The 27,970-nt window shown below is 35.5% G+C and overlaps 1 protein-coding gene and 1 non-coding gene across 2 annotated transcripts; both read right to left on the bottom strand.

Annotated features, from left to right (window-relative positions):
- Positions 1-1,882: 1,882 nt before the first annotated feature.
- On the bottom strand, positions 1,883-26,870 carry LOC138696039 (retinol dehydrogenase 11-like). Its single transcript, XM_069820543.1, has 8 exons — positions 26,699-26,870; positions 23,591-23,683; positions 16,568-16,660; positions 15,495-15,731; positions 15,208-15,399; positions 12,011-12,120; positions 9,446-9,535; positions 1,883-6,302 (listed from the first exon to the last, which is right to left on the bottom strand). Exons 1-8 carry the CDS (start codon positions 26,754-26,756, stop codon positions 6,198-6,200), a joined length of 978 nt encoding a protein of 325 aa, XP_069676644.1. The 5' UTR covers positions 26,757-26,870; the 3' UTR covers positions 1,883-6,197.
- TRNAC-GCA (transfer RNA cysteine (anticodon GCA)) lies at positions 23,235-23,311 on the bottom strand. The gene has a single exon. It is a non-coding gene; the product is annotated as a tRNA-Cys (tRNA).
- Positions 26,871-27,970: the final 1,100 nt, after the last annotated feature.

The following is a 27,970-nucleotide window of genomic DNA, read 5'->3' as shown; positions in this document are numbered from 1 at the left end:
AACGTGATAAGAGATCGTTTTGTGTAGGCTATCCCTGATACAAATGCAAATGCTGACAGATTGTTCTCCCGCATGAACTCACAGTGAACTGATGAGAAAGACAAGTTACATACACATGGGTCATTCAAAAATTAGTGGTAACACTGCTAGTATTCAGCTCACCTAGCGGTGACCAATGAAAGCTGGTAGTATAAGATGGAGTGGTGCCTGATGTGTGTTATCTGCAAGTTATAAGGTAATAATCTCATTTAAACTTTATTTGCAGTGATTGCAATAGTAAGACTATCATCTGCAATGCCCTAAGGCAAAAAATACCCGTCCCATTAACCTTTGCAATGGCTCTCATTGTCATATGGCTGCTCAAATGATCGATTTACTATCAGGTGAAATTGCATAATTCTGGAGCATCTTCCGTTTTTTCCGGTTACGAGTCTCTGCGCCTACGACCTTTCCCATTGCGAAGGTTAATGGGACGAGTATTTTTTGCCTTAGGACGTTGCAGATGAGAGTCTTACTATTGCAATCACTGCAAATAAAGTTTAAATGAGATTATTACCTTATAACGTGCAGATAATACATATCAGGCACCACTTCATCTTATATTACCAGTTTATGTTGGTCACCGCTAGGGGAGCTGAATACCATGAGTGTTGCCACTAATTTTTGAATGACCCATGTATAAAGACAGTAAAATCATTGATTATTGTGAAATCATTTTTAGTGCGGACTGTGTTGCATTTCATGACAATGCTTCAAAACAAACAATTGTTACAATAAATTCATTCTTTAGAAAAGTGTTGAATGAATGACTCTGATTTATAACATTGTATTCTCAGGTTAACCTATTTTGTAAGGAGTACTTTTTAAAATAATTATGTTCAGTTTATCCTTTAAGTAATTTATTTCCAATAATAGATAGTATTTAATTTCATTTAATTGTATTATTTTTTAATCTATTCAAAGACAACATGATAAGCACGATAGAAGATACACACCAAAGCTCAATTTTTTTTTTTTAAATCAATGCTCTAACATTCCTGGGAACCCTACAATTAAGTTCTTGAAAGGTCTACGAAGGTAAAATAATAATTATGTAATTATTACATATAAACATCTTCATATTACCGGTACATCATGAATTACATAATGAGGTAAGTGTTGTGTTCTCAAGAATCTTTTCCATCTTTTGAAGTGGGCATACCTACCTGTTTCACATTCCATTTAAGACAATATATTAAATATGCTACAGAGTTTCTCCCCCCTTATTCATATGTTTTTGTAATAAATGTTAGTTTACATGTTCATATCATAAGATACAACCTAAATTACGCATATTTTGATAAATTAAATACAGATATTTATAGATGAACAGAGATAATGTCCAATACGGATAGGTCGAACATACGAAAATGTCCATATGTTTTTACTGCCCAGGGTACGAAAAGATCCAGTATACCTACTGAAAAGTTCTGTTACATAATGTCCAACGTAACAATGCCAATATAGTAATCAAGACCAATAGCCAAAATGTCCAATTAACGAAAATGTCATTGTGAGTGTAATATTCAAGGTACGAAAAAATCCAATTTAGATATCATATAAGAATACTGTAGCACGTATGGGCGAATCCAGAAATGCATATAGAGTGTTAGTTGGAAGACCGGAGGGAAAAAGACCTTTAGGGAGGCCGAGACGTAGATGGGAGGATAATATTAAAATGGATTTGAGGGAAGTGGGGTGTGATGATAGAGACTGGATTAATCTTGCACAGGATAGGGACCGATGGCGGGCTTATGTGAGGGCGGCAATGAACCTTCGGGTTCCTTAAAAGCTATTTGTAAGTAAGTAAGTAAGTAAGTATAAGAATACAATTACACAACGATCTCTGTAATACAACTTTATTTGGTAGTATAATTATAACAGAAATCTTATAGACAATAAATTGTTATGGACTTCGTATATATAAGGTAACAAAATTTAGTCTTCATCTACATTTTCAGGCTCATCCGGGTTATTGTACGAGATATTATAATTTTGTATAATTTGAGATGATGTCACATTGGTCTTAAATAATAAGGTAAGTCATTTTCATCTTCATATTACTAGTAGTTGTTTCTTTGTTGGTTCTCTATATATGTTTTATTTAGTGGCTGTTTTTTTATTAGTGTGACCTGCAAATAATTATAAGACCATGGTTTTTGTTGATCTTGTTGCCATTTGCGATGTTCAATAAAAAGTACCGTAAAACGGGGTGAAGGTGACCAATTCTGAACTTTGCATAACTGTGGCGTTCATGATTATTTTTTAATTTTTTTTGTAAAAGCATATAAAGAAAAGTGCGTATCTGAAGAATAGAATTTAATCAGAGCAAACATACTTTCGCTATTACAAGTAGTCTTAATTTAAAAAAAACATTATTTGGTCACCTTCTCCCCGCATGGGGTGAAGGTGACCACACACAAGTATTTCATGTAGAAATAAGTTCTTTAAGCCATGGGATGAAGGTGACCTTATGAAAATGAAGGTTAACCATTGCTTTTATACCACAGTGATTAAAACACCAAGAAACAGTAGCCAGTACCTATACACAACATACAACACCTTATCAAACGTAATTTTTATTGAAATTTGAATTTTAACAGAGCAATTTCTAAGAAAAGTGTCATAATTGACTTCAAACACATTAAAAACATTGGAAAATTTTAAACAAATTGATAATTACAATAAAATACCGGTACCATGTGTGAGTAGGTGTTACGAAGCCAGTTCCACTTTTACATTTCAGTGAACATTGTCCTCATCTAACACAAAATTAAAATATGATTTCTGTCGTGAGGTTAGCCTTTTAGGAGCAGAAACCTCACTTAATACTCTCACTACATCATCAACTTTTACGAAAGAAATATCTTCCACATTTGGGAAATGAAATGCACCTGGAATCTTATTACTACGGCGCATGAATTTGACTTCCAGGTCACCACTTTCATTCACTTCATGACTTGACCCACATAATAAAGGACACTTTTTGTTTGTTTGAATTTCACCAACACAAAGTCATTTTCTTTCGGCACTGCTGCAGAATGTGGAGGTTCTTTTTGAGCAGTTTCGGCAACTCTTCTTGTATTGGAAGTCAGTGTCAATGACTTTCCAGGGAAAACAAATAACTTTCTAGCTGATCCTGATTGCTTGGATACTGGTATTGAAGTGGCATTATTATTCTTCAGAGGAGAGTCCTCTGATGCAACTGATTGACCAGGAGTCAATGTCAGTCGTCTTCTGGCTTTCTTCTCTATATTACAGCCTGATGAAGTCTGCACTGGATGTCGCTGCTGGCTCAAAAACTCTACAAGTGTTTCTGTTATCATCGTAGGAGTGTCGGGGTGTTTTGAAGGTGTGAGTGTTTCTTTCCTGGGAATTCTTTTTAAGAGCTTATCTAAGTTCAGAGGATGGATTCCTGTGGCTTCAAAGCCACTGATAATATTCTGGTGCATATTTGGCACTTCATTGAACAACTGTTTAAACAACTTTGGAAACAAGCTCTTTTCCACAGCAGAGTGCTTGGAGTGACATTTCTTCCAGCTGTTTAGGATTTTCCTCCATGCTTTCTTTAATGGTCCAAAAAAGCTGATATCTAGAGGTTGGCATAGATGAGTAGCGTTGGCTGGAAGACATACAAAAAAAATATTGTTCTTCTCACACAGCTGAAGCACTTCCTCATTAAAGTGTGATGATAAATTATCACCTATGAGGGCTTTCTTTCCAGGGAGACGACTAGCATGTGGGAGGAACATTGATTTGAACCAATCTGTGAACGTGATTGTATCAAACCACCCATGCGAAGTTCTATTGTAACATGTCCCTCTACTGCAGCATGGTTTTGTACAAAATGGAGCTCCCTTTGGTCCTCCTTCCCTCCAGGTGTCATATAAATGAGCTGATTTGTACACCACGTATGGCGGAAGAGCAGTTCCATCAGCTGACACACACATCATAAATGATACGGAACTCTTAGAATGATTTATAACATTGTCAGGATACTTAACACCCCTCTTGAAAATCATCTTGCTTCTTCCTGGGTCGTCTGACAAGTTGCTTTCATCGTAGTTGAAAACATTTTCTGCTGGTAACCCTTCTATTGTGTCAGAAAGATTTACATGATATTCCCTAATTACATCTTCACTGACGTTTGCTCTTGCTCTTTTAATGTTGTTTGCCAGGCGCTCTGACAATTTTTCAGAATGTCGCTGCAAAAAGCTTTTAGCCCATTCAACACCAGGCATGTTGTTCACAAATTTCTTTTCTTCCCTACCTATTCTGTCCAGATATCCCTTAGCAAACAACCTCACATCAAGGGCATTTAAGGGAAAACCCCAAGATGCGCATGCCAGCAAGCAGTTTACCATTATATTTTCCTCACCAGCTGAAAAAACCGTTGGACCACCATACGATTTTCCTTTCAATCCATGCACCCTATTGAAAAGTGTTCCCTTTGGAATATGGTACTTCTCACATGCCCGTTTCATGCTCAATTTTCCATCTAAATAGTCTTTTAGAGTATCTTCTAAATCTTGTTTACTATATTGGCAGTTCTGTTTACCAACTGATACATACTTTCTAGGCATTTCCAACTAACACTGTCTTGAGACTACAAAAAAGGGCAAAAAATAACTTTCTAACCTCAAAATTGTATCTATACTCAGTACTATATCAAATGCAGTGAATTCCTACAGTGTGGTCAACTTCACCCCAAGAAACATGTAAATTTCCCTTTTTTTTATTTTTCCCTCCAGTAGGCTACTATGTAATTCAGGATAGGAAACCAAATTATGTGTGTGTTCAGAAATGCTCAAAGATGCTGAAATCAATGGTTGTGTGATAATATCCTCTTTGGAGTCACCTGCAGCTTTAAAGTTTATCCCATGTAGAAAAAATGTTAAATATTGTAGACTTAAATAAAATATTCTAGTTGAAACGAAACATATTTTAAAATTTTGTCAATATGTCAAATATGAAAAGAGAAGTACAACATATAAAATACCATTTTTTGAAAAAATTAGACATTTTACTTCTGGGCATTAATGGCCTCTGAAACTTATTCGGGAGTTTTGGTCAACTTCACCCCTGTGGTCAACTTCACCTCATTTTACGGTATAGGCCTACATTTAGGCGTACATATATTATCACAAACTGGACTTTCTTATGTTATTGAACCTTTTTGCATATCGGACCTATTGCGTATTGGACCTTTTTGTATACTATTAGACGTATTTTGCTTTTTGGACATTTACAGCTTAAACTTAAATTCCTTGGACGATTTTTACTTGAACATTTTTGACTGGATCTTTTCTGTCTGTAGACACTTTAAATTGGACAAAATTACCTTTAACCGATTTATACACCTCCACTCTTACAGTATCAGTGGCGAAACTAAGATGTAAGTACTGGATAGACTAAAAATATCTGCTTACCTTGTATCTTTTTATATAGCAGATGTTTATTGGCTTTTCTATCAAATATTTTGTGATACAGATGCCACAAGATGACGACCACTCATTTTCACGCTCCCCCCAGAACACACATAGAGCAATATAATTTATTTTTCTCAGAGCAAAGAATATTTCTTATACCATGAAAATTGAAAACTTTTATATCTTCCTCCATCCACTATTTTAATATGTACATGTGGTGTTGATCTCCTTTATTTGAAGCACATTTTGTTTCATACATCCAACTTGAAATGATGACCTCAATGTTCTCTCAGTAAGAGCCATTGTACACAAATTTAATATGTAACACACATACACACACATGCACTTTTGATTAAACTAAACTCAACAACGCAGCGCTTTCAGAGAACAGCAATATAGGGCGACGTATTATTGTGACAGAAAGCTAGCCTTGTCGCATACGGAGATGTATCGAATCAATACCCCCTACCCGGTCCCCCCTCAAGCTTGCAAGTCAAGGTCGTAGCCAGCCTTTAGAGGCTTTTGCCTTTAGCCTCGCTGATCGCACTGCCCTCTCCATCTGGAATGACTGCCAACAGTAACTTAATATATGAAAAGATAGGAGTGCAACCAAGTGTTACGATATATCGTTGTTACGAACTTATAGGTCTACTGTTAATAGGAATAATTACTGTAATTTTTTGGGTAGGCTAAGCCTCAAAAATCTCTTAAGAGCTTCGCTGCTGATCCTTATAAATCCATTTCTTCCTGCTTGAGGCCAACCAGACGCTCACTTACTTCCCACAGTTTCTTAGCAAGACCCTCGTCCATTGCAGTCTGTGACATACTGGATTCCTGTGAATAAAATATTTAAATTGAAGAAATACTCTGAGTGCTATGCATAAAGTTCTAGTAATTATTATCTTTTGATTTGACTGTAGAAGACACTTGAATCATAAGTATATATTTCGTTTTGTATGCATAAACCTGATACTACTACTACGAAGTATGTACTACACGACGATAGTATAAACATAAACTATTAAGAGTATTCAATTATATCGATTATCGATCTATTTCCTTAGTTTTCATCTTCCATCCATGCATTTATGCATAGGCGGAGTTATGGGGTGGGAGTAGGGGGTACTGCCTCCCCCCAAACTTGTCTGAATTCTTTTTTTTTTTACTAACTTTAGAAAATATTGAATTCAAAAGTTCTATTTTGGTTTTGTTTATGATTAAGTTTCTGTGCTTAAATTTATGAATTAATATCTTCAGATCATGTGTCTAGACTCTAATATTTATTTTGAATTTCTGAATGTATAAGAATTTCTATACTTTATTTGAGCAATGGAAGCACTGTAATGTTTATTTTGTAACAGCCTGTACTCACGTGTTAGAAGTCTGCAGGTGTTCAGGCCGCCACTTGGAGAAATATGTAGGTATAACACTGCACAATAATGCAGAAAAAAAAAGTGATCCCGTATAATGTGTAAATTTAAAGACGAGACTAAATAAAATAATTAGAGTTTACATTTCATATGATGTCTTCAGAAGGTAAACTTCAAATAAAAAAGTTTCTGTTAGCACTGTTACATAGTTTTATTAATGCAGGCATATGTTTCTGTATGAGAGAGAAAAAGAGGGAGATCGTTCTAAGTTATGCCCTATTATAATTTGTAGTAGACCTACAGCTCAAGCCCTATACAACTCGGCCCGAAACATCGCGGATATGGATGGTAACACTATAAGAAACATGCTCCTCGAAAATACTTTTATTAAATGATCATATTCAGATATACTGTACCACGGTCAAGCTATAACGGGAGTAGGAGGTAAATGATGTCCCCCATAATCCCGTTATATGGGGATTTTATGGTTTTGCTTGCCCCCCCCCCCAAAGGAAAAGGTTCTCTCTCCGCCTATGCATTTATGTTAATTTCATGGTAGGAAAAATTGATTTTCGTCTTAAATTTAGTTATTTTTAACAAGAAAATGGACAATCACGACACAATGGAAAGTGTAAAAGAAGAACAACATATGTTTTTTAATCTACTAAAAGAATTCCCAGCATTATTAAACAAGTTGCAAACTCCTGAAACATAAAGAGTTATTTTTCTCATGAAGAGAAAAGAGAAATAATAACCAATTATTATTGAAAACAATTATATGGGAGAGAGAGAATGTGCTATGCAAGCTTTATAATTTTATATGTTGAACCAAAATGAAATATTCAATTTCATAATAATAAAATTGCCGAGCTCTTGACCTAGGGTCGAATCCGCATTCAAAAGGTGATCTTATTGTAATAAAATTTATAAGACAATTGTAATACACAACATATAGTTGTATTTTCATTCTTTTTCTCATTTTTCAAATCGTAATTTAACTGAATTAAAAGGGTATAAAGAAACAGCTTAAATAAGATACAATGAACACAGAACACATAGGAACTTCATCATGGGGGATTTCAATAGTGAAGTAGGTAACAAAACCCATAGACAGAAAGACCCAGTAGGACCATACAGGTACAGAGAAAGAATTTATTTTTTTTATTTTATTGGGTTATTTTACGACACTGTATCAACATCTAGGTTATTTAGTGTCTGAATGAAATGAAGGTGATAATGCCGGTGAAATGAGTCCGGGGTCCAGCACCGAAAGTTACCCAGCATTTGCTGGTATTGGGTTGAGGGAAAACCCCGGAAAAAACCTCAACCAGGTAACTTGCCCCGACCGGGATGGAGAAAGAAACGCCAGAGGGGAGAGACTAGTACAGTTTTCCACAGAACAGGGAATGAGAATAGTGAACACATTCTTTAAGAAATGCTAAAATGCACAATGGACCTGGTGCCACCCTAACGATACCACAAAAAACCAAATAGACTACATTTTAAGCGACAGTCTAGCGGGAATGAGGACATACAAATAGCGCAAAGCTAAAGTTCTCAACAGATCACAGATTGGTAAGAATCACAGTAAAAATCAAACGGAAAAGAAGAAATTTCAAAACTCCTCTAACGTCCTTCATGAAAGAGACTGGCGAGACAAAATATACACCACAGCTCTCCAGGAACAACTCCAAAAAGAAAAACCAAGACACTCCACAGAAAGACTGACTCTCAGAGCCTATACGACACACTAGTGGAGTTCATACACCAAGCAACCACTACAGCAGGGAAATGCATCCCGATGAAGAATCACACAGAGAAACTAAGTCAAAACACGATCACACTAAGAGAGAGGAGAAAGAGCCTACAACGCACAAGAGATGACAGTAGAACCAACAAGAAGCGATATGCTGAAATTGACTAAATAACAAAGAGAGATTCGCAAAGACCTACGCGACCTACAAGATTAACGGCACAAATTATGGAAACGAGTAACTCAACAAGAAAAGTAAAACGACAGTTGAACAGAGGAAAACAATGGATACTGACTGGGCGCAAAAATACACACAGGAGAAAAGACAACTTCAAGGGAAGATATCATAACCGTAGCAACTAACTTCTACCGATCCTTATACACAAGCTCTATACAAAACCACATGCGCACCACCAACAACCAATAAATATCGAGGACAGTTTAAATGTACGAATTCCCCACCCAAATTGCTGCATAGCAAACAACTGGCCAAAAATATAAATTAATTGGAAACATAGAATTTTAATTTATTACAAATATAGCCTATTACAAGTAATATTATAAGCTGGCACATTCTTATTAAGTCCATCAGGTCGCGAGCAACCCTCTGTGATCCCATAAGAGGATTTTTGGTAAGGTGCGCCAATCTAGCTAAATCTAACTTAAACTTAAGGACAACATGAACACCCAGGCCACACATACCAAGGAACAATTTCTAGTCAAGGAAAAATCCTTTGACAAAGTCGGGAATCGAACTCGAAAGCTCCTGGTTAGAAGCCAGTGCCGCTAACCATTAAACAAAGAGGCTGACCGTGACCACCTTCTTATTATACAAGTATGTAATTAAGCATTACCTTACAATCTGCGAAATATTTTCCAGTTATTCCTTCTACTTCTTCAGAAACTGCTAAATATATAGAAGTCTGGGCACCTTCGATCGGGTTCTGAAATGAAATAAGATATATGGACGTAATTGTTTAGCAGAGCGGGCCTTTGGAGTTGCGGGACCAAATTGAAAACATTATTTGGGAGGGGCCATGTTGACAGACAAGATCTGCAGAATCTATGCCAGTAAATAACATGTAGGCCTATTTTAGACACATCTCCATTATACTCCACTCTACAGTTTTTTTAGGATTTTGACTAATTTCACATTCACTGGGCATAATTATGAAACTGTTCAAAGGTTCGTGTTGCACTAGTGATCTGAAATAAATTCCTATCAGTTTGAACTTGAAAAAAACTTCTTTCCCCTGATGCCACAGTCACTATGAATATCAGGAAATTCTGAAGGGCAATGAATAAATTTGGAAATACTATAGACCTATTCCGGAAAATCGGGAACTCAAGCATTTTTAGGGGTTTTAAATCTCTGCTGGCAGAATTGGCTTCAGTTCTTCACAAAGCATGTAACCATTTATATCAGTTACTTTCATGATATTTACTTGTTCTCTTTCCTGTTCTAGTTTGATATTTTTGTCATTGCCACTTCTAGATCTTCTACTCATTTTCTTACAGTATCCTTAGGAGCGAGACCCCTGAGACATGAGGCCTGATTAGGATAAATCAGTCCAATCAGCTTTAAGTCAGATCTGTATTGCATAATAGAGAAAATAGCAGTGGCATCATTCAGCTCATTAGCACTGGTTCACCCGAACTGCTTGTTAAAATAATAATAATAATAATAATAATAATAATAATAATAATAATAATAATAATAATAATAATAATAATAACAATAATAATAATAATAATAGTTTTATATGATATTCTTATTGAATTTGGTATTCCCAAGAAACTAGTTCGATTAATTAAAATGTGTCTCAGTGAAACGTACAGCAGAGTTCGTATAGGTCAGTTTCTGTCAGATACATTTCCAATTCACTACGGGCTAAAGCAAGGAGATGCACTATCACCTTTACTTTTTAACTTTGCTCTAGAGTATGCCATTAGGAAAGTCCAGGATAACAGAGAGGGTTTGGAATTGAATGGGTTACATCAGCTGCTTGTCTATGCAGATGACGTGAATATGTTAGGAGAAAATCCACAAACGATTAGGGAAAACACGGGAATTTTACTGGAAGCAAGTAAAGAGATAGGTTTGGAAGTAAATCCCGAAAAGACAAAGTATATGATTATGTCTCGTGACCAGAATATTGTACGAAATGGAAATATAAAAATTGGAAATTTATCTTTTGAAGAGATGGAGAAATTCAAATATCTGGGAGCAACAGTAACAAATATAAATGATACACGGGAGGAAATTAAACACAGAATAAATATGGGAAATGCGTGTTATTATTCGGTTGAGAAACTTTTATCATCCAGTCTGCTGTCGAAAAATCTGAAAGTTAGAATTTATAAAACAGTTATATTACCAGTTGCTTTGTATGGTTGTGAAACTTGGACTCTCACTTTGAGAGAGGAACAGAGACTACGGGTGTTTGACAATAAGATTCTTAGGAAAATATCTGGGGCTAAGAGGGATAAAGTTACAGGAGAATGGAGAAAGTTACACAACACGGAACTGCACGCATTGTATTCTTCACCTGACATAATTAGGAACATTAAATGCAGACGTTTGAGATAGGCAGGGCATGTAGCACGTATGGGCGAATCCAGAAATGCATATAGAGTGTTAGTTGGGAGGCCGGAGGGAAAAAGACCTTTAGGGAGGCCGAAACATAGATGGGAAGATAATATTAAAATGGATTTGAGGGAGGTGGGATATGATGATAGAGAATGGATTAATTTTGCTCAGGATAGGGACCAATGGCGGGCTTATGTGAGGGAGGCAATGAACCTCCGGGTTCCTTAAAAGCCAGTAAGTAAGTAAGTATAATAATAATAATAATAATAATAATAATAATAATAATAATAATAACCAGCCCCTTCATTTCAGTCTATACAGATCAACCTGAACAATAATGGACAACTCGAACAGGTAAGGAAAGATCTCTGTATCTTAGAAACAGTGTTTAGAAGCACCCGCAGAGAGCATAATGTCCCTTCTAATAACATTAACGACATTGTGTCAACTAGCAGCGAATTATGAGTTCATAATGGAGTAATGGAGTACTGATAATTAAAATTTTATAGAGTAAACTAAAACATCGGCACTGGGAGAAAATCTGCTACAAAGCCATTAGTCACAGAATTTGAAGTATATCTAATCCTTATGAAGGTAAAATAATACCTAATATCTGTCAAGAGACTGTATTCACTGCAATATACAACGTAACTATGTACAATGAGTTATTTAGTACAAGTTGTTACATAATATGTCTACTGGTTGATAAACATGTTATCTACAAGTAGTATTAAGTTTAAAATTACTATAATCTATAAAGTTGCCATCAATTTTTACCATTAATACTGTAAATCCTATTATTCCATGGTACAGCATAGTTATGACATACCTTGCCAAAGAAATTACATAAAATCTTCGTAAAACTGAGCACTAACGATGGTAATCTTCGGAATATGTCTGTGCCAACTATACCTGGGTGCAGGCTGTTCACTGTCACACCTGAGAGAACACACACAATGAAATACATAAATATTATAAAGTGGCATTTAAAAGGGGTAGAGGATGGCCTAGAAAGAGCAGATTTCTCCACCTCTGCTTATACAGTACTACTATTTATCCCACCCATAGTTGGTAATTTCATCTCTATTCATTCCGTATCCTTAAAATTTAATGTATTAATAGTTATTGGTCAGATTATCGTCCACCTCCACAGGCGGGTAAGTAGACGAGGGATTAGCTGCCAATGGCTGGTATACCTTGTATATCTTAGTTACATTAGGACTATTGCGTCATGGATTATTGAATATTAATAGCCTACTTCCAGTTATAATACAGTTCGTCTAGGCCATATGTCCGAGATGATTGACGGGCTGCGTGCCCAGTGGGAGGCCGCGCTTCTGCCGCTAAGACGACATGTATGCCGGCACAGCTATAGTCCTGTCGCTCTAATTTCCGGCAGCCAATCACGTTGCAGGTAGGCTACATTTAAACGTGTGCGTCTTGTGATTCGCTGATGAAGACGTTATGCATTTCCTAAGGTTCGATAAATACTTAATATAATCGCCCGCCATTTTGGCTCTTTCGTTGGCATTCGCAGAAAGCACACGAAGACGTTATTGCCGCTCAATTATTTGCTGAATTACAATGCATTTAATTTATTATCATAGGAGCTATGACATGATAATGTTTAATGGTGTGGCAAATAGATTCCTCGTCTGGAAGCTCGGCAACGAAAGAACAAAAATGGCGAACGATATTACCTACCTAGACTTTACAGATCCTTCACTTCCTAAGACGTAAGCAAAGAGGAAGAGTCACGCCGGGAATAACAGCGTTGTGACTTTAGTCAAGGCCATTCCCATTCATATCAAAATTACGACGTCTATAAATAAAACAGTTTATCTGTAACTTGGCCTCTGACAGTATTCGTTTAGCTGAGATGGAGAACAGATCGTTTCGTCATGGTAAACTGATATTCATTAGTGGAACGTATTTACATATGCAACACATAGGTAGGCCTACATAAAGAATAGAAAATCGTGTGCTTCAACGAGGCGAAAATTCAGACGTAAATTTCTTGACAGGCCAGTATCATCTTAAAAAAAAAACAATATTAAGATTATTTAATAGATTCAATGAAACAAATTCTGTAAATGACAGAAAAAGACGACAAAAGCGTGGTGTTCTTACAAAGGAAAAACTGAATGAAATTGGTGTGGCATTAGAGCGTAGCCCTTGCAAGTATCTGAGACTTTTAGCACAGTTGACAGGGATTTCTAAAGCATCTGCGGGAGTGGCAACAAAATTATTGAAATTAAAACCGTACAGAATTACAGCACATCTTGAATTACAGCCCCAAGATTACAATCGCAGGCTTAATTTTTGCAATTGCGTGTTATAAAAAGTAAATAATGAAGAACTTGAATGACAGTTTCTTGAGAAGGTGAGAAATATGCGTACAAGAAAATGGACATCACATACAGCCTTAAAACATGAAGGAATCAGCTGTTGGGATCTTTTCTCGTTCTTCGGATCAAGAGTGACGCAAATGCACTGTAGAATGGTGGATGAAATACTCAATTCTTTAAGTTTTAAATGACTTGTTGGAGGGATATTTCGTGATTTAGCTAAAACATTTTACTGTGTATATCACAATATATTGATAAACAAATTAAAGTTTTATAGTATATTAAAGAAGTGGAAACATAGTTTGGTTTACATTATTTTACTTATCAAATAAGAGTATAAAACAAAAGTGAAAATAAATATACATAACAGTTAAAGTTTCTCACTCATAATTTAGAAATATTAAACATGGAATTCCCCAGGGATCAATTTTAGGTCCATTATTGTTTCTAGTTTATATTAATGACTTAGGCTCAACCATAAATAATGTATCCCAAGTAATTTTATTTGTAGATGAAAAGTATGATTATCTGCAGGAAACAATACGATCACTTTATAAACACTTTAAATACGTTATTAAATCTAATTAATAAATGGTTCATAACAAATAAACTAGTATTTATTCTTCATAAGACTTTTGTGATAAGCTATAGTATATACAATGGTGCTCAGTTTTCCTACCAGATTAGATTAAACGGAACTGATCTCAAAGAATATATAAGGACAAAGTTTTTGGTTTGAAATTGAATAATCATCTGAACTGAAAATCCCACATAAAAAGTATTACGTAACTCTTACATTGAGCTCTGCCTGTTATGCATTAAAATCTTTATCTTATATTTGTGATACTTAAAATGACATACTTTCACTGCTTACGTTCTACAATGAAATATGGATTAATATTCTCGAGCAACTCATCTGGCGCTAAACATATATTTGTTTCACAAAAGAAAGCTCTGAGGATAATGACAGGTGTGCATAAAAGACATCAAGCAAAAAGATTTTCCAAAATTTCGAGATATTGACCTAATCGTGTGAATACATTCTTTCCCTAATTATGTTTCATATTAAAAACCAAGATACATTTAGTACATTTGGAAATAAATCAGATCTCCATCTATCTTCTGTTAGTCCAAGATGTTGCAAAGAACGAGTTCACTATCTATTTATAACTGTCTTCAATGCACTGCCTGTCTTGAAGCTTGGAAAGGCATAGAGAAAAGATTTAGAACAGAATTATCAAAATTTCTGCATACTCAACTCTTCTACTCAGTTGATAAATTGCTTATATTTGAAAAATTTAATTAATCCGATTGCTATGTGTTGTATATTTTTAATAATGTTTTACTTGTTCCACTACTCAACGCTACAATGCTACTGTTAGAATACAATAAATGAAATTAAATAAAAAATGAACGTTCATCACAAATTCTATCCAACATTTGGCATAGAAAAGAGAATATATTCTAGCAAATAGACTAATGATTTTTAAATAGTATCTATTTTAAAATGTTATATTTGCTACATTGCTACTTTCAATAAAGATTCTGGGACAAATCTCAAACAGATCGGCCAAAATTTGGCTTGACTCTTTCATTTATTGCAAAAATATTCACTAATAATGTCAGTCATTTTTCCTAGACAAAGAAGAAATCCTTTTAATTGTGTATGTATATGTACCTGTGCCTTTCAGTCGTCTTGATAATTCGTTTGCCATTAACAAATTGGCCAATTTACTGCAGCAGAAATTTTTAATATCGTCAATCCATTTCTCTGATTGTGAGTTAAGATTATCAAGTTCAAATGTTGCATATTTATGAATGATAGATGATACCATCACAATTCTACTGGGAACAGATTTCTTCATTAGTCCTGTAACATACGCAAATACATCAAATAAAATGACGTGTTTTCGATCTGAATGTACATCTACAGTTGACTATACTATCCTTTACTGTTATCCTTACCTGTTAGAAGACATGTAAGAAGAAATGGACCAAAGTGGTTGACTTGCATTCCAATTAAGAGTCCATCAGACGTTTTCTTATTTCCAAGTCCTGCAGCACCAGCATTGTTAACAAGAATTTCCAGATGTGATTCAGATTTGATAATGTCATTTGCGAATTTGCGAACTGATGCTAACGAACTCAAATCCAAATGACGAACAATCACGTTGGGGTTTCCAGTGCTCGCAATGATCTGGTCTGTGAAAATAAACTATTATTATTAAATGGCAAATAATTTCTCATTAACATATTATCAGGTTGGCCACTAGGTGCGGACGGTTTTTAAAGTATTTTCTGCAAAGTTTATAATAATGAATACAGAATAAACTATATGAGTAAGACCAACTTCATACTGATAATTTAGTTACCGGTACCTTGTTTACATTTTGTATTACATAGGGGACATGCTGGGTACCGGTACGTTAATTTTCATAGGCTTAGAATGAGAACGAAACGATTAACGGATTTCATGTTGTTATGAATTAATTTTCTGTTATACAGTTTTATAAAACATGGCGTATTATTCGGTAAATCAGCGGGCATTTTCTGTGGAGACACTTTTCAAAATCGGAAGTATTGTGCAGGCATAAAGAAACTTAGGATAGTAAACAATTTTCTTGTTTGTGTTAATGTCGTGCAATCATGTTTTAGTAAAATTAGATCTACACGATCTTTTCAAACGACACAGTGACAGAAAAATAAAGAACGAATTCGAACTACAGTAACAAGAAGTCAGAATATCTTTATTAGAAACTTTCCTCATTAGACGATAGAGGATTTAGTTTCTTTATGCAGTCTCACAAAAGTATGTTGTTTGTACAACTCGACTCAAAAGAAGTCCCATACTTAATCATTTGCAGATTTAGTTGTATTATAATAATTCTGATTCTGGTGGTAGTGGCGGCGGCGGCGGGGGGGGGGGGCAGCAGCGACGGCAGTAGTAGTAGTGGTAGAAGTAGTAGTAGCAGTAGTAGCAGTAATAATAATATTAATAATAATAATAAATAACAATATAATATAGTTATTTCACCTACCACAAGCTTTCTGTCCTTTATCAATGTCTCTGCAGGCTAGGATCACTTTTGTTCCTCTTCGAGCTAAGTCACGGGCTGTCTCCTTCCCTATACCTGTCAGAAAGAAACATACAGATATTAAAAATAGTAATTCTAATCGATAATGTAGTCCTGTATTTCAAATTCCTTAAGCTGACTACATGATACAACTGTTAAGATCAGTGTCTCATGAAAGGAGTCTTTTCACTTTTATTTTATTATTTATTTATTTTTACAATGATCCGTTCTTTTTTTTTGCATACGCCTACTTAATTAATAAGTTTTATTCTTATTTGTTTATTTGCTTTCATATTGAAAACAACTGTAGCATTTATCCGATGACAGTCTAACCAAGATGTGCCTTGCTCGAGAAAAAATGCATTAAATTTAATGGTATGGTAAGTTTTTGTTAATTACTTCAATTATATTCATGGATATTTCCAAAATAAATTCAATATACAATAGCAGCTTGCTTATTCGAACTTTGGTTAACCAAGACGTCCTTTTTATTATTATTTTAAAAGCATGTAGGCCTACTCTCTCCCGAAGGAAGAATGGTCGATTCTTTGTAGTGGAAAGTCTTTGTAAGGCACGAATGACACGATAACGTTCTTTTCCCTATTTTGGAGTGCCACATGCCTGCGGCGAGACCAAGAGACTAGATGAATGCTTGTCTCTCCATCTCGTCTGCTGCATTTATTTATAGTCGCTTTAATGTCTAGGTCATATCACAGTCACGAAGCTTGAGTTGATGAGAGTATTAGGGACAATAGACTGTGCCGGTACTATTTCGAGTTGTCCGTGATGAGGCGACAGTAGCGATCCTAGTGGTTAGCAACTATCTGTGGATGCATATTTACTACGTATTGAACTTCGTGGCTGTATATACTAGATTGTGGTCATATTGCGACTGTACTTTACTGTTCGGAATGCTTGTTGTAGTTGTAGTTGTTGTTGTTGTTGTTGTTGTTGTTGTTGTTGTACTGTATAATATCCCATGGTAACTGGAATCCAATCCGCCATTTGTCTTTTTAACTGAAAATTAATCACCGTTATATTCAGTCGAGTAAAACCACAGAAAAATCTCGATCAGATTGGCCGGAACCAGGGATAGAACCCGGAATCTCCCGGATATTTTGTTTGAATACAATGTCATTTCAGGATCTAAATTATAATTATGATTTGTTAAAACATATTGCTAAAGTAAAACCATAAACAGAAAATATTCTATATTTTATGTATGGTTGGAAGGGGAGTAAAATTAAAAGTAAAACAGATCATCTCTGGTTAGCAAATTTTCTTTGTTGTAAATGGGGAACGAAGTTCGGACACCAAAACAATGCCTAGAGGCAGTTACAGGAACACTGGCTATAGAATGGCGTTAGTATTTATTTTACTGATGTAACTTCAGTTTTGTATGCAAAATGAAACACGTCGCGTGAAGGGAGCTCTGTTCATTCGAAAGTTTAATGGGTGCGGATTTTGTATTGTTTACTGCATTATAATAGATTGTTTTGACACAGCACTCCTATTTTCTGTTTAAAAAGTGAACTTTTCGTTAGAAGTTCAGTTGTGATGTAGAAAAGGTACTGCGAAGATGTATTAAAATGCCGCCAATAAAGTCTGAAACTATGCCTGTACTTGTAAAAGACTTCGGAGATGACTATTTTTCAGTAAAGGATGAAAATATATTACTTACTTACAAATGGCTTTTAAGGAACCCGAAGGCTCATCGCCGCCCTCACATAAGCTCGCCAGCGGTCCCTATCCTGTGCAAGATTAATCCAGTCTCTATCATCATACCCCACCTCCCTCAAATCCATTTTAATATTATCCTCCCATATACGTCTCGGCCTCCCTAAAGGTCTTTTTCCCTCCGGTCTCCCAACTAACACTCTATATGCATTTCTGGATTCGCCCATACGTGCTACATGCCCTGCCTATCTCAAACGTCTGGATTTAATGTTCCTAATTATGTCAGGTGAAGAATACAATGCGTGCAGTTCTGTGTTGTGGAACTTTCTCCATTCTCCTGTAACTTCATCCCGCTTAGCCCCAAATATTTTCCTAAGCACCTTATTCTCAAACACCCTGAACCTATGTTCCTCTCTCAGAGTGAGAGTCCAAGTTTCACAACCATACAGAACAACCGGTAATATAACTGTTTTATAAATTCTAACTTTCAGATTTTTGGACAGCAGACTAGATGATAAAGGCTTCTCATCCGAATAATAACACGCATTTCCCATATTTATTCTGCGTTTAATTTCCTCCCGAGTGTCATTTATATTTGTTACTGTTGCTCCAAGATATTTGAATTTTTCCACCTCTTCGAAGGATAAATCTCCAATTTTTATATTTCCATTTCGTACAATATTCTGGTCACGAGCATATTCATATACTTTGTCTTTTCGGGATTTACTTCCAAACCGATCGCTCTACTTGCTTCAAGTAAAATTTCCGTGTTTTCCCTAATCGTTTGTGTATTTTCTCCTAACATATTCACGTCATCCGCATAGACAAGAAGCTGATGTAACCCGTTCAATTCCAAACCCTGCCTGTTATCCTGAACTTTCCTAATGGCATATTCTAGCGCGAAGTTAAAAAGTAAAGGTGATAGTGCATCTCCCTGCTTTAGCCCGCAGTGAATTGGAAAAGCATCAGATAGAACTGACCTATACGGACTCTGCTATATGTTTCACTGAGACACATTTTAATTAATCGAACTAGTTTCTTGGGAATACCAAATTCAATAAGAATATCATATAATACTTCCCTCTTAACCGAGTCATATGCCTTTTTGAAATCTATGAATAACTGATGTACTCTACCCTTATACTCCCATTTATGAAAACATTTTTTTAGGCCTACACATTTTACACCATGAAAATATATTATGGTATAAAATGTGTAGGCCTAAGTTAGAAATAAAACTTTAAAACCGTCATGATTTACAAAACGTTGTGACTCCAAAAAAGACACATCGAACATATGAAATTGTTTAGTGATCTGATTTCCGATCAATCCACGTTTTATTATAACTTCTGTCTGATGCTGATATGTACGAATATTCCGTTTCATAAACTTGAGAATCCTCATTTTAAACATTTCATTGAAAAGCATAAATTTAGAAAATGGCCGACTCCAACAACCATGCGTAAACAATAATATTTACCCTTGTGTTATGAAATAATTTTAAATTCTATACAATCAGCTGTTGATAATAATAAAAGTGTTAACTAAAGCCAAAGAATGTTCTTGAAAAGATCCTGCATGTGTCTGGTCTCTTTCTTAACTCATAATAATGAAACAATCTTTTGTAAAACAGCCATTTCCATCAGACACCCAGCTTTGTTTTATTTAATTGTGTAAAAATCGTCCCTATTTTATTTTACTATCCAATAAGCGACATTAATCGGACTCGACTATACTCTATGTCCCTCATAATCTATTACCACAGTCTAGTATATACAGTCACGAAGCTTGAGTTGTGAGGGTGCTAGGAACAATAGACTGCACCAGTACTATTTCGCATTGTCTGTAATGAGGCGATATTAGCGATCCTAGTGGTTAGCAACTATCTATGGATGCATATTTACTACATATTGAGCTTCGTGATTGTACATACTAGATTGTGCTATTACTGTGATGTCACTCATTGTTGTTCTGTACTAGATAATTATGAAACTTCTCAGCAATGATTGAAATACTATAAATAAAACTTATGATAGGATTTACGCCAGTTTCAGATTATCTTAATTTATATAGCTATAACTTCTACAAGTCGCCAATAAATAATACAGTTTTACACAAATGTAGATAACTTTGCGTAGATAAGGTATGTCTGTCTTTCTTTGCCACCGAACGTTTCCCCCTATTTGTTAGGAATTATTAATCGTAAAAAAGTAAAGAACTTTCTTCACTGATTAGAAGTACGGACAACTGATTGAAATATATTTCTACGGTACCCTATTACTGTCTTCGTTTGATATACTATAAGACTATAATAAACCAAACTTGCCATCATCACTTCGTAAATAGTAGGCCTACTGCACTGTAACTTACTTACTTACTTACTTACTTACTTACAGCTTTTAAGGAACCTGGAGATTCATTGCCGCACTCACAGAAGCCCACCATCGGTTCCTATTCTATGCAAGATTAATCCAGTCCCTACTATCATAATATACCACCTCCCTCAAATCCATTTTAATATTATCTTCCCATCTACGTCTCAGCCTTCCCGAAGGTCTTTTTCCCTCCGGCCTCCCAACTAACACTCTATATGCATTTCTGGATTCGCCCATACGTGCTACAGGCCCTGGCCATCTCAAACGTCTGGATTTAATGTTCCTAATTATGTCAGGTGAAGAATATATATAATGCGTGCAGTTTTGCGTTGTGTAACTTACTCCATTCTCCTGTAATTTTTATCCCTCTTAGCCCTAAATATTCTCCCAAGCACCTTATTCTCGAAAACCCTTAGCCTCAGTTCCTCTCTCAAAGTGAGAGTCCAAGTTTCACAGCCGTACACAACAACCGGTAATATAACTGTTTTATAAATTCTAACTTTCAGATTTTTTGACAGCAGACTGGATGATAAAAGCTTCTCACTCGAATAATAACACGCATTTCCCATATTTATTCTGCGTTTAATTTCCTCCAAAGTATCATTTATATTTGTTACTGTTGCTCAAAGATACTTTAATTTTTCCACCTCATCGAAGAATAAATTTCTAATTTTTATATTTCCATTTCGTATAATATTCTGGTCACGAGACATAATCATATACTTTGTCTTTTCTGGATTTACTTCCAAACCTATCTCTCTATTTGCTTCAAGTACAATTACCATGTTTTCCCTAATCGTTTGTGGATTTTCTCCTAACAGTCACGTCATCCACATAGACAAGTAGCTGATGTAACCCGTTCAATTCCAAACCCTCTCTGTTATCCTGGACTTTCCTAATGGCATATTCTAGAGCAAAGTTAAAAAGTAAAGGTAATAGTTCATCTCCTTGCTTTAGTCCGCAGTGAATTGGAAAAGCATCTGACAGAAACTGGCCTGTACGGACTCTGCTGTACGTTTCACTGAGACACATTTTAATTAATCGAAATAGTTTCTTGGGAATATCAACTTATAATGTAGTGGAGCTACTGAATATTATTATTTGTAATGGTTCCATGTGCTAGTATTCGTAGTATATATGATGGATGCAAAATTCACTTACTAAGTCCAGATAGACTTCTCTTATGAAATTAACTTCAAAAGAATACCACTGCATACTATGTGGTAACCTACAGAATAACCAAGTTTTCTAAATCGAAGAATACGATTTTGAAGTTATGACATCTTACTTAAAACCCAAGTCTCTCAAAAGGGTAAAAACGCGTGACGCACCCTTGTCTAGGCAAGTGTCCACGCTCTTCTTTTGTGCCTAATCACACCAGATTTTTGGCGTATTTCTATTACATGCGTCAGAATGAAGAAGATAGTTTTCAGCTTATTCAAGCCTTAACCAAGTGATTTCGGTTTAATTTTGTAACAATCTGAATAGTAACAAGAAATTAAACATTAAACTTTTTATATCAAATATTCATATGAATGAGGTCTCGCCCACCTCATAATCTCATAATAATGAAATATCTTATGTTAAACTGTTAGGTTTTTACTTGGATCCAAAATTAGGATGGCACAAACACATAGAAAGTATATGTACTAAATTGTCGAGGGTAATTTTTGTTTTTTAGGAAGTTAAGGCCATTGGTTTCAACAGAAACTCTCAGACAGGTATATTTTGCACTGTTTGAATCTCACATTAACTATGGAATTCATATATGGGGAAGTGCAACAGGAGTCAATAGCATCTTATTATTACAAAAACGAGCACTGAGGGTAATATTCAATAAAAATACCAAGGAATCATGTAGACCACTATTCCCAGAGTTAAAGGTAATGACAGTTTACAATCTATTCATTTACAGAACCTTGATATTCCTCAGATCCAACATAGATCTTCATCAGACTAGATCAGATATACATTCCTTCAACACTAGAAATAAAGATAAATTAGATTACATAAGGTGCAGATTGAGTGTAAGCTCAAATACCTGTTTTTTTAATGGCATAAATATATTTAATAAGTTACCATTGGAAGCGAAAAAGTTACCAATAAATAGGTTTAAGTCCTGCATACATAGATGGTTGCTGAACAGACCTTTTTATTCAGTGAATGAATTCATGGAGTGTGATGTAAATATTGTATTTTAGATATGTAACCCTTTCTTTATATTTTAATTTGTCTCTTTGTATTTTAATTATACCTTTTGTCCTTATATAAATGTGTTAACCTACAGCATACTCTGTTTATCTTTCAGTGTTTGTTTATTTGACTATGTATGTTTATTTGCTTATAATTATTTGTCTATATTTATTTGTGCTAAGTTTGTTTATGCATGTGTGAGTGTATGTGTGCGTGTGTGTGTATTATCGAACCTGACGATGTCATATCCAGGCCTTGTACACTGGTTTCTGACAAATAAATATTATTATTATTATTATTATTATTATTATTATTATTATTGAATATTACACGACTAGTCTTAACTAATCAGTTGTATTATTACTGATAAATACGAGAAAAATTCGTACCGGCACCGGGAATCGAACCCAGGACCTCTCAGCTTTGCGCGCTGAGCGCTCTTTACCAACTGAGCCATGCCGGGACACGATCCACGGCGCCGGCCGAACCCCTCTCATAGCTGTGAGGTCCTGGGTTCGATTCCCGGTGCCGGTACGAATTTTTCTCGTATTTATTAGTAATTAAACTTTTTAATTTATACAATTTATAAGCGTGCGAGAAATGCAGAAACATGAATGTTTACAGTCACAATTACACTATGCTGTGCATTGTCAAATTACTGCTAAAACAAAAGCTTAAAACGTTTGCGGCTTTTTTTGTAACGGCAGAGACTTGTTAAGGTATTTTTGAGAATAACTCTTACCTGTGTTTGCTCCAGTGATAATGGCAGTCTTGCCTTCTAATCTCTTCCGACTTGTGTACACACCAGTGGTCAGTTTTAAATAAATCTTCAGTACTGCATGTCAAAATTTAAGAAATACAAATTAATTTATTATTATTTAAAATAAAAATTTAAATAACTACTTACCGGTACTTTATTTCCCATTTTACAGTAATAAAATTTACACAGAAGGTGGGAGAATTAAGAAACCTTGGGTCACAGGGAAAATGTTGGAGAAGATGGAGGAAAGGAGAAAATGAAAATTATCAATACAGAAAAAGTAGAAGAAACTACAGGAAACTTAACAACGAACGAAGAAGAGAAAATGACAAGGCGAAGGAAGAATGGAGGAACGAGAAATGTAAAGAAATATAGGATCTAGAGAGAAAAGGAAGATATGATTTAATGTACCGCGAGGTAAAATGCTTGGACTTCACAAATAACAAAAGCAAATCCATGTGGTTGATAGAGGACGAAATCGGAAATGAAATAACAGGCAAACGAGGAATACTGAACTATGGACGAAATATATAGAAGAGTTATATGAGACAGGAAATCGTCCAGATGACTTGGCTATAGAAGACGAAGAAACCGTATCAGAAGACGAAAAAGCATTTTCTATTTTAAGGGAAGAAGTTGAACTAGCGCTTAAGGAAATGAAGAATGGGAAGCAACAGGAGTTGATGGAATCCCCATTGAACTAGTGAAATGCTTGGGTGAAGACAAGAAGGAAATTCTATCATTATGCAACGAAATATATGAGAAAGGCGAATGGCCTGAAGATTTCATGGAGAAAGTGTTGCTTCCAATACCGAAGAAAAATAATACCAAGAAATGTAGGAGTTCTGGACTATCAGCCTGATATCGCACTCGGCGAAGATTCTTCTACGAATAATGAATCGGCATTTATATTCTAAGATGGAAGAACAGTTGGAAGAAGAGCAGTTTGGCTTCAGGAAGGGAAAAGGTACGAGAGATGCAATTGGACTGCTACGAACAATCGGCGAAGATACCTAGAGAAGAATAAAGAAGTGTAACTTATATACAGTATTTGTGGTACTAGAAAAGGCGTTTGATAGAATGGATTGGAATAAACTGATGGAGATCCTAAAGAAAATTGGCGTGGATTGGAAAGAGAGGAGGCTGTTCAATAACCTTTATATGAAACGAGTCAAAGTCAGGATAGGAGAAGAAATGTCAGAAGGAACTGAAATAGGCAGATGAGTACGAGAAGGATGCCCTTTATCACCTCCCCTGTTCAACATCTACTTGGAGAATTTAGTGAATAACTGCTTTCAGAAAATAGGAGGAATGATAGTAGGAGGAAGAATAATAAAGTGTGTAAGATTTGCTGATGGTATGGCGTTGTTAGCAGAAGAGGAGATAATACTAAGGGATATGCTACTGGAGCTAACTGACAGCTGTGAACAGTATGGAATGAAGATAAATGCCAACAAGACGAAGACCATGGTCATAGGAAGAAAAGTAAAGAAGATAAACTTGCGAATTCTAAATGAGGCAGCAGAGCAAGTAGACAGCTTCAAATACTTGGGGTGTACTATAAGCAGTAACATGAGCTGCTGCCAGGAAGTCAAAAGGAGAATTGCAATGGCTAAGTAAGCTTTTAATAGAAAAAGGAGCATCTTCTGCGGACCTCTGGAGAAAGAACTAAGGAAGAAACTAGTGAAGTGCTTTGTGCGGAGTGTAGCATTGTATGGCGCAGAAACATGGACATTACGACGAAGCGAAGAGAAACGAATAGAAGCATTTGAAACGTGGATATAGAGGATGTAGCTTGTGAAATGGACAGACAGAGTAAGAAACAAAGTTGTGTTGGTAAGAGTGGATGAAGAAAGAATGATGCTGAAACTGATCAGAAAGAGAAAAAGGAATTGGCTGGGTCACTGGTTGAGAAGAAACTGCTTACTGAAGAATGCACTGGAAGGAATTGTGAACGGGAGAAGAGTTCGTGGCAGAAGAAGATATCAGATGATAGACGACATTAAGATATATGAATCATATGCGGAGATAAAGAGGAAGGCAGAAAATAGGAGAATGCTGGGTTTGCAGTGAAAGACCTACCCTTGGGCAGAACCCTATGAATGAAATGAATAATAAAATTAATTTTATATTTATGTCTTCAAATGCAGTAATTAAATAACGTAATTTCTTTAGAATTGTTAGGTATATTTGCAACTGATGTTTCTCCTTGTTGTTTTAGAAAGAAAATAGCCCTTAGATACGGTAGATATTCTCTGTAGATTTAGCGCTTTTCCTTAATTAAATCATAAATAAATGCAATCAATAAGTAATAAGTATAATTTTCTCTTTCCTTCGTAACTTCTGTAAGACTTTTAATCAATCAATCAATCAATCATTCAGTCAATCAATTTAAAAATCAATAAATTCAATCAAAAAGTAACTTGTCTCTTCTTCATATATTTTGTAGGTTATTATACGTGTAACATTCAAACAGCTGTATTTCCACATCCACTGAAAAGTGGATACATGTTTATATGAACGTTTCTACTCGGAATAGTCTATAATACAATCTCCTAAAATATTTACTATTCCTCCTGAAACACCCTGCGAAGATACACATGCACAAACAGACTTTAAAGGAGCACCTACTAGGGATTATGAATGGGAATATCTAAAAAACCTCGGCAAATGTTACAACACACATCCAATAGAAAAAGTTCATTAGAAAGACCACATAAAATCGATATGAGATCGTAACAGGGCAATAGGCCGAATACCTGATAGGAAGAATAAGGAAATATGTGTACAAAATTGTAACAATTACAACAATTTGACTGAATTGAAGACCTTTTTAAAAACAGGTTCAGTTAATTTTGTAAAGTTTACTAGAGTGTAAATAACAGCAATAACTTTAACTTATTTATACATATTCACGAAGACGATGCTTGTGATATTTCCAGCATAGTGATATATTCGAAATAATTTCTTCTCCCATCTGACAGAGCAAACTGGAAACTCAGTTTCAGTAATTTTGGACTGAACATGTTAAGGAAAACAACTTTACAGATATTAATTCATATTAAAAGTAATTATTACATAAATATTTACCTCCAAATAAAATCACAATTGCCCATAGAGCATAGCTCTTCAATACACACTGCAACATTGTCTCGAGTACTGCAGGAACGAGTCCACACAGAGGCTAGGTTTACAGCGACTCACGTGACAGCTGCAGCTACTGATTTCTGTGTGCAGTCTTCGGGTTGAGCGCAAAATAATATACGGTATGTTGACATCGCCTTTTCAACGAGGAGAGGAGTGGAGGAGAAAGGAGGGGTATGTACAGAATCGTAATGAAAATATGTCGAAGTTATTACGAGAATTATCGTTGTCACCAAACTATTTCTTTTTCCTTGCCCCTAGATTGCCTTTCGAAATTTCTGGTCTTCTCTTCTAGCTTACGTAATTCAATTTTGAAATAGGGGCGTCTGAAGATGGAGTTACGTTACCCCAATGATATGTTAAGATATGAAGATCACGTATTATTATATGGCACCAGAAGACGTCTTAAATCTAAATTTAACGTACATTCTAGACAACGAACGAATACAGAAACAATTTCTATAGTAAAATATTATTAATACACATTTTATTCCTTCAAAGAATAAAATTTGTATACAGAATGCACACTCCGTGGGCTGTGTCGATGATACCATCCTCATCTGCTATCATTATTGTCCACAATACAGTCGTCACAAGAATTTTCATCACTGCACTTCTAATTCTGTGTTTATTATTATGCATCCAAGAAGAAATGTCAAAGGAAGGTGGAATAGAGAGAGGAGTCGACAAGAATGCTGTTCATCACCTACTCTGTTCAACATCTACTTGGAGGATTTAGTGAAGAACTATTTTCAGAGCATGGGAGGAGTGATAGTAGCAGAAAGGAGAAACAAAGTACATAAGATTTGCTGATGATATGGCGCTATTAACAAAAGAGGAGACGATACTAAGGGACATGCTACTGAAGATAAATATCAGCTGTAAGCAGTATGGGATGAAGATAAATCCAAACAAAACGAAGACCATGGTTATCGGAAGAAAACTAAAGAAGGTAAACTTGCGAATTCCAAATGAGGCAGTGGAACAAGTGAACAGCTTCAAATACTTGGACTGTACTATAAGTAGTAATATGATCTGCTGTCAGGAAGTCAAAAGGAGGAGAACGGAGCGTGTGAATAAGAAATGAAATTGTGCTAGAAAGCGTGAGTGAAGAGAGAATAATGTTGAAGCTGATCTGGAAGACGAAAGGAAATTGGCTGAACCACTGGCTAAGGAAATACTATGTAAAGATTAATTTTTTGGTCCTACAGAATATAT

This window comes from Periplaneta americana, chromosome 1, assembly GCF_040183065.1.
Source record: "Periplaneta americana isolate PAMFEO1 chromosome 1, P.americana_PAMFEO1_priV1, whole genome shotgun sequence".
Lineage (NCBI taxonomy): Eukaryota > Metazoa > Arthropoda > Insecta > Blattodea > Blattidae > Periplaneta > Periplaneta americana.
The sequence above is the reverse complement of the archived record's forward strand: the minus strand, read 5'-3'. Positions and strand labels throughout refer to the sequence as shown.